The following is a 14903-nucleotide window of genomic DNA, read 5'->3' on the forward strand; positions in this document are numbered from 1 at the left end:
TTTGATATGCAAGTAATGCATTTAGGGAGGAAAGTGAGTTAAGACACCAGTGCTGGGAAAGGCAGAGGGACAGCTGCGTGGGGAGCGCAGGGCACAGGGGAGACCGGACGCCTTGTCACAGGAGGCACAGGCCCCTGCCCCACCCAAGAAAAGCGCGTGGGCAGTCCTGTGTCCTGGCGTGCACCAGTGCCGATTCCCAATCAGCTTAACAAGAACACATCCTCAGAGTGAGGTGGGTGCTGGAATGGCTGTGAGTCAGAGTTCTACAAACATCCCTGGGCTGAGGTGGACTGTCATTTTTTTGGTAGATGTCAGCATGGGATTAAATCTCGATTGGAATCTGTACAAGAGAAAATGGGGATGTAGATATGCGGAGGCCTCCTAGGACAAAACAGAGCCGATAAATCGTGCTGAAGCTTTGAGGGCAGAAGTTTCAAGAAAGTTTTTTTTTAAAGATGGGAAATATTATATTTCAGAATGTTGAATACTGTTGAAAAGATAATCTAGTGGAGAGAGGGGGGAAATATTTGGTAGTAAATAATATTATAGGAGTAAAGTCCTTGACTAGCTAAGAGGGTTAGAGTAATCCCAACATACAGTTGGCCGTGCCGAACCCCTGTGGAATAAAAAATCCATGCATAGTTTTTGACTCCTCAAAAACTTAAGTTGTCCCTTGGCAATACGCAGGGGATTGATTCTAGGACCTCCCTTCCCCAACAGATAACAAAACCCATACATGCTTAAGTCCCCTATATGAAATGGTGCAGATCAATGCAGTCTGCTCTCCACATCCACAAATTCCTGACTGTGAATCAGAAACTCTATAGGTATTCACTAAAAAAAAAAAATCACTTATAAATAGGCCTGTGCAGTTCGAACCCATGCTGTTCAAGGGTCAACTAACTATATATTTTAAGTGACATAGGAGATGATAAAGATTGCTTTATATGTGATCAGAAAAAGGATGGTCTATTCAGTAAACTATGCTGAGGCCAATTGTTTTGCCATTAAAAATGATATAGATTCCTCCTTCATATCATAAACAAAAATAAATTCTAGATGGCATAAAGGATGGGATATAAAAAGCAAAACTTCAACATTCAGAGAAAAATATATTACAACATGTTTATGACTTTGGAGTAGAGAAGAATTTCTTTAAAAGATACAAAAGCAAAATTAATAAGGAAAATATTTAAAAAAATGGATACACTAAAATAAACTCCTATATTTTAGGTTTATAATAAACAGAGTTAAAAGATGAGTCACAGATTGGAAGAAAACATTTATATCACAGGTAACTAACACAGGATTAGTATCCAGAACACACATCTATTTAATTTTTATGTAGGTATCATTTCCATATATACAATAATATACATGGGAAGTAGCAAACCTTTTGACATGTATAATCCATTCCATAGACTACTAATTTCCTAAAAAATACTAGGAAGCATTAAGGGTAATCTCTGGTTTAAGTATTCTAGATCTAAATAATTTTGATAATGTTCTGATCTCCTAAAATTGTTTTTAAGTATTAATTTTTTTTTTAGCTTAATGATTTTCAGAGGGAGAGAGAGTGAGATGAGAGGAAGAGAGGAAAGGGAGAGAGAGATGGAGAGGGAGAGGGAGAGAGGGAAGGGAGAGGGAGATGGAAAAGGAGAGGGAGAGGGAGAGAAGAAAGAAAGAGGGAGAGGAAGAGAAACATCAATGTGAGAACACAACATCCATCAGCTGCCTCCTACACACCCCTATCGTGAATGGAGTCTGCAACCTGGGTATATGCCCTTGACTGGGAATCAAACCAGCAACCTTCTGGTGCACAGGATGACACCAACCAACTGAGCCACACGGGCCAGGGCTTAAGTATGGAATTTTATATCCAGTGTTGATAAACCAATATGTTTTGCCAACAAAGCATCTTGCAAAATCATGTGTTATCACGGAATGGGAGAATCAATCAGTGAATGGGAGAAAACACTGTTCACTGAGTAAAACAAAATGGTAAAGATACTCATAAAAGAGAAAGAAAAATAATATTAAATATAATTTTATAGTTACCACCATTAAATGGTAGAAAGCTAACTATTTTGGAATACTGCCAATCTCTTCAGGGATGAGAAATGTAGAAGAAAAGCCACTTAAGTTTTAATGATTAAAAATGAAGAGGATAGCTGAAACCGGTTTGGCTCAATGGATAGAGCATCGGTCTGTGGACTGGAAGGTCCCAGGTTTGATTCCGGTCAAGGGCATGTACATTGGTTGTGGGCACATCCCCGGTAGGGGGCGTGCAGGAGGCAACTGGTCAATGTTTCTCTCTCATCGATGTTTCTAGCTCTCTATCTCTCTCCCTTCCTCTCTGTGAAAAATCAATAAAATATATATTTTTTAAAAATGAAGAGGATAGTCATATATTACATTTTTACAATAAAGCCTCACTGTGGTCTAAGAAAAGATAATTCTACGAAGGCTATAGTTTGACTAAAGATCATTTAAAAAAAAAATTAGGAATTTTTTATTCCACATAGGTGATACTAGGTGATTTTGATATATTATCATCTATTTTCAGAAGACTGATTAAAAAGTGTCTTTTTAGGAACACAGAGATATTCTCTATCTGTAAAAAGAAACTATTGCTTGTTAGCTACAGAAACCATTTCAGTGCTTCTGGAAACAAGGGCCACTTTCTGTGAGAGTTAGCACATACTGTGATTGTTAAAAAACTTTTTATTTATTTTACAGAGAGAAAGGAGAGAGAGAGAGAGAGAGAGAGAGAGAAACATCAATTTGTTGTTCCACTTATATTTACATTCACTGGTTGATTATTATATGTGCCTTGTGCAGGTATCAAACCTGCAACCTTAGAGTATCAGGACAATGCTGTAACCAACTGAACTACCTGGCTAGGGCCACATACTGTGATATTTTGACCAATGTAGTATGTTTGGGACTAAATGTCAATTTAATCTAATGGTTTCATTTTACATGGGAGGAAAACCCATCAACTTGCCAAAACACAGCATTCTCAAATAGTTATAATAAGAGCAAAATAGCCAAAACCGATTTGGCTCAATGGATAGAGTGTCGGCTTGGGGACTGAAGGGTCCCGGGTTCGATTCCGGTCAAGGGCATGTACCTTGGTTGCGAGCATATCCCCAGTAGGGGGTGTGCAAGAGGCAGCTGATCGATGACTCTCTCTCATCGATGTTTCTAACTCTCTCTCTCCCTTCCTCTCTGTACAAAATCAATAAAAAATATATTTAAAAAAAAAATAAGAGCAAAATATTCATCAAGGTCAAAGAAAAATAAATATGATATATTTCCCTAAGCATTTATATCACTTGATAAAGTTTTTTTTTCAATGAAAATTAAATATCTTCTTATCTAATGTTCTTTAGAAATACTTCGCTATGGCCTGAAGTTTTCAGCAATGTCTTTTAAATGGGAAATTTAATTATAAAACTATACTCTAATTTTCAACATGCTAATTTAGAGAAAAATATCTGCATTTCTAGGACTTATGTTGCAGTATATATTTTAAAATTAAAAATTATAAAGTCTTGATTTTATCCTAGAAATTCAGTGCTTCTGATTTGGTGTATCACAATATGGCACATTTTCTAAAAGAAGGTCTTTCCTAGGAACCAATTCTGAAAAACAAAACAAAACAAGAAAGGAATAATTAACATCATTAAAATTAAAAAAAATTAAATACTAATATGCTTATTCCCCCTAAAATTTGTAACAAGAATATATGGAATTTTAAGGCAAATTTTCCATGGATATTTTATTTCAGCTAACTTCAAAGGTGGAGTCCTTGATTTTAAATGAAGACAGTAGGATTCTCATTTCAAATTATTATAAAAACATGTATGGCCAACTTAACCTTTATCACTTATTTATTAAATAAACTAATTAAATAACCAACCAGAATTCAGCTAAAGCACATTATCAGCATCTGATTACAGATTATTAATAATTAAGACCATCAACTGGAAAATGTTTTTATATGACTTACTATAGAAAAGGCAAGATGGCTTTCATAACTTAAAGATTCTAAATGTTATAGAACAGTGGTTTTCAACTGAGGGTGTTTTGGGAGGTCATACCAACTGAAGAGTGCTACTGAAATTTAGTGGGCAGGAGCCAGGGATGTATAGAACAATATGGTACAGCAAAGAACTACCCTGGTCAAAGTATTAGGAAACAAACAACTCTTTACAAGTTTAAGAAGACTGAAATCATATCAAGCATCTTATCAGATCACAAGAGCATGAAACTAGAAATCAACTACAATATAAAAACCTCAAAACATTCAAACACATGGAGGCTATTTAGTATGTTATTAAACAATGAGAGGCCCTCTGCAGGAAGAAGACCTATGCAGGAAGATTTGTGCAAGAATGAGGCTTCCTTCCTCTGGCTGCCAGCATCGCCTTCGCTCTGGCTGGAGCTACCTTTTGGCTCAGGTCTGGAGCCACCTTTCTGCCTTCCCATGCTGCCCAGAGGCCCTGAGTGGCTGGGGCAGTGCAGAAGCCTGCATCATTGCCATGGTGATAACACAAGCATTCTGCCCTGTCCCCTCAGCGCCTGCATATGCAAATTAACCCACATTCTTTGGTGGATTAATTTGCATGCTCACTCCTAATCGGCTGGTGGGTGTCCTGAAGGTATGGTCAATTTGCATCTTACTCTTTCATTGTGTAGATCACATGTGTCAAACACAAGGCCCGAGGGCCAAATCCGTCCCGCCAGGCCTTGCAATGTGGCCTGCACCGCGCTGTCATCACTGCACTCCGCTGCGTTTCCATCACAATGACAGTTTATGACTGTTCAGTAAACCATTCGGCCTGCGATTTAGACTGGATTTTAGATTTTGGCCCCTTCTCTGATTGAGTTCGACACCCCTAGTGTAGATGAATGGGTTACTGATAAAGTCAAGACAAAAATAAACAACTTCCTGGAAACTAATAAAAATGAACACACAACAACACAAAATCTATGGGACACAGCAAAAGCAGTCCTGAGAGGGAAGTTCATAGCATTACAGGATTATACCTCAAGAAATAAGAAAAAGCTCAAATAGTAGTAAATATTCTAACCCTACAAATGAAAGAATTAAAAGAGAACATGAAGAAAATTCAAGAGTAAGTAGAAGGAAGTAAATAATAAAGTCAGAGTGGAAATAAATGACAGAGACTAAACAAAAAAAACCCAACAAAACAAAATATTAATACAACCAAAAACTGGTTTTGAAAAGATAAACAAGATTGATGAACCTTTAGCCAGACTCATAAAGAAATAGGAGATAGGACCCAAATAAATAGAATCAGAAATGAAAGAGGCAGAGTAACATCTGATACTATAAAAATACAAAGGATTGTTAAGAAGTTGCTGTAAACATTTATATGCCAACACACTGGATAACCTGGGCCAAATGGACGAATTTCTGGAAATATAATTTTCCAGAACTCAATCGGGAGAAATCAGAAAACCTAAATAGGCTGATAACAAGTAATGAAATTGAAGCAGTAATGAAAAAAAAAACTCCCATCAAACAAAAGTCCTGGACCAGATGGATTTACAGGCGAGTTTTACCAAACATTCAAAGAACTAGCATCTATCCTCCTCAAACTACTCAAAAAAATTCAAAAGGAAAGAATTCCAAGCTATTCACCCTTTTCAGCTACACACATGAACATATGCCCTTCTTCCCATATATAGAAATATCTATTTACTATCTGACCCCATAGATTTCATCCTGATTCAAATCAGGGATTTCTGTCTGTGTCCATTAGATACATGGAATATACCTGTTAGACTATAGTAAAGAATAAACAGGATATAGCAATAAAAACCTGAAATGGGAAACACATGTTAGTCTACTCCACAGAAAATCCTAAATCCTGGTGGACAGGAAGAGCAAGGACTACTGCCTTTTGACAAAGAATAAATTCTCTAGTCAACCCATCTGGCAGTACTTAATCCTGTTTTCTGGGAGACCCAAAGACTCTCTCTTGTCCACTGTCTTTCAAGGCTCCTTGTTCATCCTCTTGGGTATTCTACTTATATTGGGGCATAAGCCCTTATTTGAGGCTCTGAAGCTTTCATATAAGAGTTCTTAAAAAAAAAAAAAATGGCAACAGAGAAGGAGGAAGCTGCATGGAAATGCTCCTATGAACAAGCTGGAATTACAACTAAAATAAGAAAAGGCTTCCTGGAAAACTCACAGGAGAGAATGCTGATACCCAAGGACCGAAGGTGGAGATGGCATAGAGCACATGTGTCAAACACAAGGCCCGCGGGCCAAATCCGTCCCGCCAGGCCTTGCAATGTGGCCCGCACAGCGCTGTCATCACTGCACTCCGCTGCGTTTCCATCACAATGACAGTTTATGACTGTTCAGTAAACCATTCGGCCCGCGATTTAGGCTGGATTTTAGATTTTGGCCCCTTCTCTGATTGAGTTTGACACCCCTAGATAGAGACTGGTAGGAGGAGCGGAGGCACAAAAGAGCTGGCTGGGCACACACAGACAGCAACTGAAGTCCCAAAGAGATATCTCAGTTCTGGAGGGGTGCCACTGAGAACTCTGAAGTCTAATCCTGAAGCTGGGCTCCTCAGCTGAAGCATTGAACTGAAGAGGGTACCCACATAACATCTAGAGGTGAAAAGTGATGGGGTGCTGTCTGCCAGGGAGTAGCAGCTGGAAGTTTGGGCACCTTCTTTTAGGGCCAATGCACAGAAATTCCCTGTGGAGCCATCCACCTTGTGCTCTGGCAGAGGGAGAGTGAAGTGGACTGGAGCTGTGAGAGCAGAACCCAGGACTGGAGACTCAGGGTATAGAGCTCAGAAGGCAGACACCCCAAGTTTCCTGGGCTGAGTCATTCCCTCACACAGCAGAGGACATCTCTCCCACATAGATATCTGCCTTGCCTGGGATAGTCAATATACTCTATTGGAAAACACCTTGTCCTGCGGCCACTTAAGAGATTAAAAGTAACAATGATTATGCTGAGAGGCAAATGAATCAGTTTGTAGTGAGTTCCTTTCTGGGCCAACAGTTCTTTTGAGTCCCAATTTCAATGTCAAATAGTTCCTTATGTGTACATGCCAGCCATGCTATTTCAGATCTGGTTGGCGGACAAACAGTGGTGATGCAGTTGCCTCTTAGCATAACCATTATGGCTTGTTGCCGAGACCGGTTTGGCTCAATGGATAGAGCGTCGGCTTGGGGACTGAAGGGTCCCAGGTTCGATTCCGGTCGGGGGCATGTACCTTGGTTGCGGGCATATCCCCAGTAGGGGGTGTGCAAGAGGCAGCTGATCGATGACTCTCTCTCATCGATGTTTCTAACTCTCTATCTCTTTCCCTTCCTCTCTGTAAAAAATCAATAAAATATATATTTAAAAAAATTGTAAAAAAAAGAAAACCATTATGGTTTGTCTCAGTTTAGGTTCTTATAAGGGTATTTCTTAGATCACATGAAATCACACATCTAGAGGGAATGTTGAACAACATAGACTGATGAACAAAAACAGACCCAGAGAAAGAGAAGCAGCAAACAGACTCTCAAACCCCAGAGGGAAAGTAGGGGAGGGTGGGGGTAAGGGGAAGAGACCTACCAAAGGACTTGTGTGCATGCATATGGGCCTGGCCAGTGCTCATGGGCAACAGGGGGGGTTAGAGGGGGGGTGAGGGCATATGTAGGGAGGGGTTTGAGATGGGATTGGGGGGATGAGGACAATTATGTGACACCATAATCAATAAAAATTAAAATTAAAAAAATAAAAGTAACAATGAGCCTCCAGGCAGGAGCAACTGTCCCACCCAGTTGAAAAAATTCTCATCATACCTAAGGACAATTGCCTGGGGGCAGTTCAACTGGAATCCTATTAGTCTGTAGACATAGGCAGTCTCTGGAGGCTTTTGAGACTTTGCCTGATCTAATTAGTCAGAAATAGCCTTAACACTGTCCTGAACTAGAGAGTGAGAGGTATAGAGGATCTACCTAAAACACAGTCACAAACCTGACAACCAAAATGAGGAAACAAAGAAACAACCCACAAAGGAAAGAACTAGTGAATTCTCCAGAAGAAGAGATAAATGAAGCAGAGATAAGAAATTTATCTGAAACAGAGTTCAGAGTAATGATGTTAAAAATGCTCAACAGTATGAAAAAAAATATAGTAACTATGGAAAAAGAACAGCCTGAGATAAAGAATGACATAACACAAATAAAGAACACATTGGAAGGAATACACAGTTGATTAGGGGAAGCTGAGGATCGAATTAGTGAATTAGAAGACAGTTGAAAACATCACTCAATTAGAGAACCAAAAAGAAAAAAACAATTAAAAATCAGGAGAACAGCTTAAGGGAGCTGTGGGAAAATGTGAAACATAACAAATTTAGAAGAGTAGGCATGCCAGAAGAGGCAGAAAGAGAGAAAAGAAAAGAGAAGGTGTTTGAATAAATAATGGTAGAAAACTTCCCTAACCTGGTAAGGAAAAACTCACATAAGTTCAGGAGGCACAGAGAACCCCAAACAAGAAGAACCCAAACAGACCCACACCAAGACACATCATAATTAAAATCCCAACAATTAAGACAAAGAGAGAATCTTAAAGGCAGTAAGAGAAAATAAAACTGGTACCTACAAAGGAGTTCCCATAAGGCTGACACCTAATTTCTCATCAGAAACTCTATAGGCCAGAAGGGAATGTTATGAAGTACTCAAGGTAATGAAAAGCAAGGATCTGAGACCAAGATTATTATATACAGCAAGGTTATCATTCAAAATAGATGGTCAAATAAAGAGCTTCCCAGACAAAAAAAAAAGGATAAAGGAGTTATGAACACCATGCTAGCATTACAAGAAATGCTAAAGGAATCGCTATAAGGGATTGCTAGAAGAAAAAACAGAGAGAGAAACCTAGCTATACAAAATTAAAGTATCTATAAATAAGTACCTCTCAATAATAACCTTAAATGTAAATGGATTAAATGCTCTAATCAAAAGGTGTAGGATAGCTGAATGGATACAAAAACATGGACCCAAAAATATGATGTCTACAAAAGACACACCTCAAAAAAAAAAAAAAAAAAAAAAAAAAAAAAAAAAAAAAAAAAAAAAAAGACACACACAGGATGAAAGTGAAGGGATGGGGAAAAGAATAGTCTTTAAAAGCAAAATAAGCAAGTTGGAGAAAGATAAACATATAATTTCACTGATTTGTGGAATATGATGAACAAAAATAGAGCCAGAAGGGGATATACTAAAATATAATAGAAGTCATCCTGTTATTTATAGATTTTTAATATTTCCTACAACTTTTGTGATATCATACTATGTTAGTATAGCTTTGGTAATATTATTATACTTAAAATCCTCTTATTCTTGAAATCCTAAAGTTTATTGCATGTGGTCATTTTCTTAAATAATTGGTGTTTACTGCATGTAACGTTATCATATTTAAAATAGTTTCTCTTGAGATATTAATTTTTATTGCATGTAACATTATTATATTTAAAAGCATTATCCTTAAAATAAAAAAACCTGAAAAAAGTAGAGCCATCATGGTAATATAATAGTTAAGAGGTTTGAGTATTTTAAGTCTTTCTGTTGCCAATAACTATATTTAAGTAAATCAACCTGAAATTTTGGGTCCTTGTCTATAAAAAAAAGAAGAATTCTTTTAGCCCAGCTGGTATGGCACAGTGGCTGAGCATTGACCTATGAACCAGGAAGTCACAATTTGATTCCCGGCCAGGGCCTATGCCTGGGTTTCAGGCTCAGCCTCCAGTGTTGGGCATGTAGGAGGCAGTCAATCAATGATTATCTGTCATCATTGAAGTTTCTCTCTCTCTCCCTTGCCTTTCCTCTCTGAAATAAATAAAAATATATTTAAAAAAATAATATTTTCAAATCAATAGTAAAAAGGCAGATAATTGCCAAGAAAATGGGCAAGAGACTTAAACAGCCATTTCATAAAATAACAGGCCATTAAACAACTGAAAAAGTGCTGATACTTCATTAGTTATCAGAGAAATGCAAATTAAAATCAAATGTAATACCATTACACAACTACCAGAAAGACTAAAATTAAAGAGTTATACAGTACCAAGTATTGTTGAGGATATAAAACAACTGGAGCTCTAAGATGCTGCTGTTGGAAGTGTAAATTAGTTTAACCACTTAGAAAACTGGTTAGAAGTATCTACTTAAACCTAAATTCTATATAATAAAACCCTAATATGCAAATCAACTGAACGGTGAACAACCGGTCCCTATGACGCACACTGACCACTGGGGGGCAGACACGCAATGCAGGAGATTCCACCTAGTAGTCAGTGCGCTCCCACAGGGAAAACACTGTTCAGCAAGAAGTCGGGCTCGTAGCTCCTTCGTACTGCCTCGGAGGTGGGAGGGGCTACCACCACTGCACTCGCTGTGGTGGCGGGCTTACAGCTGGTGAGCGCAGCGGCAGTGGCAGTAGCCTCTCCCACCTCCATCACAGGCCTAAGGACCCCTTGGGGGATGTCCACCTGCTGGCTTAGGCCCACTACCCCAGGGTCCAGTCTGGTCTGAGACCACAGTGCACAAATGTCGTGCACTGGGCCTGTAGTAAACACATAATCCTTTTGACCTGGAAAATTCACTTTTATCTCCAAGAAATGCATTATATTTGTATTTGTGTATGTACATATCAATGTACATACATATTTTTTTATGTATTTAAACCACAAGGCACACATAGAATATTCATAGAATTATTATTTATTACAGTCCAAAATTAGAAACAACCCAAACAATAGTAGAATGAATAAAGTGTAGTATATTCAAACAATATTTATAGAAATGTTGTTATACACAATAATATAGATGATTCTCACAAATACAATATGTTGAAAGAAGCCAGATAAAATAGCAAATGCTGTATGATGTAATTTATATTATATAAAGTAAAAATATTTATTATGTTAAAAATTGATAGTGTTGAAAGTCAGGACAATGGTCATACTTGTGGGGTGGGGATGACGGGGAGAGACATAAGATCATATGGGGTCTTTTGAGGAACAGGTAGTATTATATAGCTTGATATGGATGTTGATTACATGAGTATTTTACTTTGTGAAAATTCAGTGGGCTATACAGTTATAAATTGGGCACTTTTCTGTTTGTATGTTATACTTTAAAGAAATGTCATCTTTTTGGTATTATTGTTGTCCCCAAAGTAACTTCGGGGAATAAAAACAAATCCCACCCCGATTGCACGTCTGGTTGCCTTGCGCAGAGGGAGGGCACGGGTGTCAGCAGTGGCAGGGCAATTTGGGGAGGGGCTGGCCACTCGCCATCCCCAGATTGTCCGCCAGGTTTGCCTCCCACAGAGGGAGGCCACCAGTGATCACAGTAGGGTGACTCAGGGCGGGGCCAGCTGCTCGCTATTCCCAGATCGGCCCACTGGTCACCTCCTGCAGAGGGAAGCCAGGCTCCCTGCATGTTGGACACCCACTGAGGGCTCCTAGACTGTGAGAGGGTGCAGGCCGGGCTAAGGGACCTCTCTGAGAGCATGAGATTTCATGCGCAGGCCTCTAGTATAATATAAAATGAGATTCTGCCGAAGCCACACTAGGAGTTTTAAGGTATAATGAAGGATCCTCTATTCTATTTTTATTTTTTATAACCCCAATTGTTTTGAATTAAAATAACTCTAATCATAGAATAAAGGGTAGAGAAATAGACTTAGTTTAGGTACATGTTAAATGGTACTAGAAATATTAAGAACCCCAAATAAATGATAAAAATAGTCATACTGTCTTTGTAACTGTAGTTTTGTAATATAATCAGTAGTTAAGGTTTTTAAAGAATTTTAAGAATAAAAAATCTGATAAAACAAAGTTTCATACTTCAGTATTTTTAAATGATAGCCTTATAAATATGTGAAATATATACCACATTGTCTGGCAAAATCAAACTCTTTTAGCAATCAGCATTAAGAGCACTGTAATTGCTTAATATTTTAAAACACACTGCAATCAGAAAACATTTTTCTTTCATTTTACTTACTCAGTGTATTGTTGTCTGTGTGAATACCTTGTATAACAGATGTTCTGAGCAACAATTCCACATCGGAACCTATTTTTATTAGCTGTTAAGAAAACCAAACAGAATAAATCCTTTAGGTGTTTTTCAGTTGTTCATACAAATGTACTGTTTTTGAAAAGTATAGGTTTACTACAAATTTTTATGTAATAATCTGCCTTTAACTTTTTATAATCATTCCAAGTGTGCAAAAAGCTCAGACAGGCATATATTATACTTTTAACTTTTATCCACCTGTTCATATTTTGATCCAAAACAGGTTTAGAGTATTTTTTTGTTGTGGTACATATATATTTTACAATGTGTTTAAAACACAGTTTTTTTTAGGGTGGTGGTGGTGAATCTTTCTTTTATAGAATTGGATGTTCTGAACACTAGAATGTTGGATTAGGAGTCAGAATACTTGGATTCCAACTCTGGTTGTCATTAAGTGTATGGCCTTGGTTTAATAAACTGAGTTTCAGACCTCATTATTTGCAAAATGAAGAAATGGATTAGAATAGCAATTCTCAAAGCTGTGGACCGCTTGAGCCACTTTAGGACCCTTTCAGGCAACCCTGATGTCAAATTTATTTTCATAATACTAGACCCTAGACCATTCTACAGAGTTGTGAGAAGTAGAGTTTTCTCTATAAAATACCATTTGTACTTGAATGAACCATTGATAGGCAGACAAACTGATTATTTAGACGGGTATTTGCTAGATTTTTTTTCTTGAAAATGAGTGAAGTGAGAAGGGAAGTTAACCGAGGTCAGATGATATAGTCTTATAGATCATGGGATGATCTCTTGCTGCTTTTAATATACTCTGTCTTTTGCTCTTGGCATTTTAATTATGATATGTCTTGGTGTGGTCCTCATTGAATTAGTTTTGTTTGAGGATCTCTGTGCTTCCTGGACTTGTAAGTCTATTTCTTTCACCAGGTGGGGGAAGTTTTCTCTCATTATTTCTTCAAATAGGTTTTCAGTATCTTGCTCTCTCCCTTCTTCTGGCACCCACATAATTTGGATGTTAGTATGCTTGAAGTTGTCCCAGAGGCTCCTTACACTATCTTCAAATTTTTGGATTCTTTTTTCTTTTCTGGTTGGGTGTTTTTTGCTTCTTTGTATTTAAAATCTTTGACTGGATTCTTGCAATACTCTAGTCTGCTGTTTGATCTCTGTATATTATTTTTTATTTCAGTCAGTGTATGTTTAATTTCTAGTTGGTCCTTTTCATACCCTTGAGGATATCATTAAATTTATTGGCCTTTTCTAAAAAATTCTTGAAAAACCTTTTAACTGTGATTTTGAACTCTATATCCAGTCGTTTGCTTTCCTCCATTTTTTTCTTTTATGACCTGTTTCCTTTTCTCCACATTTTGGCTGCTTCTCTGAGTTGATAGAGTGGCTTTGTGTGCTAGGTGTCATATAGGCCCAGTGGTTCAGCCTCCCTAGTCACCCGAGGTGGACACTCTTGGTGCACCCCTTTGTGGACCGTGTGCATAGTCTTGTAGTTAAGCCTTGATTGTTGTTGGTATCACTGGGAGGAACTGACCTCCAGGCTAATTGGCTGTGACAATCAGCTGTGTCTATATTGGGAGAATTTCTGTGCTGGAGACACCCTTATGAGACAATACTTGCAAAAAACCTCTGTGCTTAGCTTGGATGAAGTGGAGTCTCAGGATGAAGGAAACAGTATGAGTCTGGGTCCCCAGTCTCGCCCGGCACTGGAGTTCAGAGCAATCAGGAGCTTTTGTCCCCCTCCCCGTTGAGAAAGTCAGCCGCATGCTCAGTTGCCAGTCCTCTCCATGCGCACGTCTCCGTACCTCTGCCTTCTGCAGCACCTCTGAGTCTCTGAGTCTCTTTCCTTATAGCTGTAGAATTTCCACTCAGCCAGCCTTCCTGTAGTTCTGTATAATGTCTGTTTTGTCTTTTGGTTGTAGTTTCGAAATTGTTGTGCAAGGCAGCAGTTTAGGTGTTTATGCTGCCATCTTGGTTTCTCCCTGTAGTTCATTTTCTCAGTTTAGTTGATATAAACAATTAAAAATGTAAAAAATCTTAAAAGTTTAAATCATGATTTAAAAATTTAGAAATTGTTCCAAGACTGGTTTGGCTCAATGGATAGAGCGTTGGCTTGGGGACTGAAGGGTCCCGGGTCCGATTCCGGTCAAGGGCATGTACCTTGGTTGTGGGCACATCCCCAGTAGGGGGTGTGCAAGAGGCAGCTGATCGATGACTCTCTCTTATCGATGTTTCTAACTCTCTATCTCTCTCCCTTCCTCTCTGTACAAAATCAATAAAATATATTGAAAAAAAAAGAAAAAAAAAGAATGTAAAATGTCATCACTCTGGAAAATTAAAAAAAAATTAAAAAAAATAAAAAAAATTTAGAAATTGCCAAATTGTTATCAGTCTACTGAATAGCAAATTGGACAAACCTTCATATGTACCTTTTAACTTCTATTCAGTTCATGACTTGAGTCTAATTTCATCTTAACTTCTACATGAATAAACATTTCATAGTCCCTGGTTACCCTATCATATGCTTAAGGGAAATCTTTCCCTTTTTTATTACAGGGATAGAAATTCTTTTTTTTTTTTTTTTTAAATATATTTTATTGATTTTGTACAGAGAGGAAGGGAGAGAGATAGAGAGTTAGAAACATCGATGAGAGACAGTCATCGATCAGCTGCCTCTTGCACACCCCCTACTGGGGATATGCCCGCAACCAAGGTACATGCCCTTGACCGGAATCGAACCCGGGACCCTTCAGTCCCCAAGCCGACGCTCTATCCATTGAGCCACACCGGTCTTGGCA

The 14903-nt window shown here is 38.2% G+C and overlaps 1 protein-coding gene across 7 annotated transcripts in view; it reads right to left on the reverse strand.

Annotated features, from left to right (window-relative positions):
* Positions 1–3337: 3337 nt before the first annotated feature.
* LYRM7 (LYR motif containing 7) overlaps positions 3338–14903 on the reverse strand; it is a 41303-nt gene continuing 29737 nt past the window's right edge. For 3 of the 7 annotated variants that reach the window (XM_036423749.2, XM_045576669.1, XM_036423753.2), the window contains 2 exons: positions 12067–12148; positions 3338–3647 (listed from right to left, as the gene is read on the reverse strand). In XM_036423749.2, coding sequence (XP_036279642.1) covers positions 3577–3647; positions 12067–12148 — 153 coding nt within the window. In that variant the 3' untranslated portion in view covers positions 3338–3576. The other 4 variants (XM_045576668.1, XM_036423750.1, XM_045576667.1 and 1 more) reach the window with 4 other exon arrangements.

The sequence above is a fragment of the Pipistrellus kuhlii genome, unplaced genomic scaffold (genome assembly GCF_014108245.1).
Source record: "Pipistrellus kuhlii isolate mPipKuh1 unplaced genomic scaffold, mPipKuh1.p scaffold_m20_p_8, whole genome shotgun sequence".
Lineage (NCBI taxonomy): Eukaryota > Metazoa > Chordata > Mammalia > Chiroptera > Vespertilionidae > Pipistrellus > Pipistrellus kuhlii.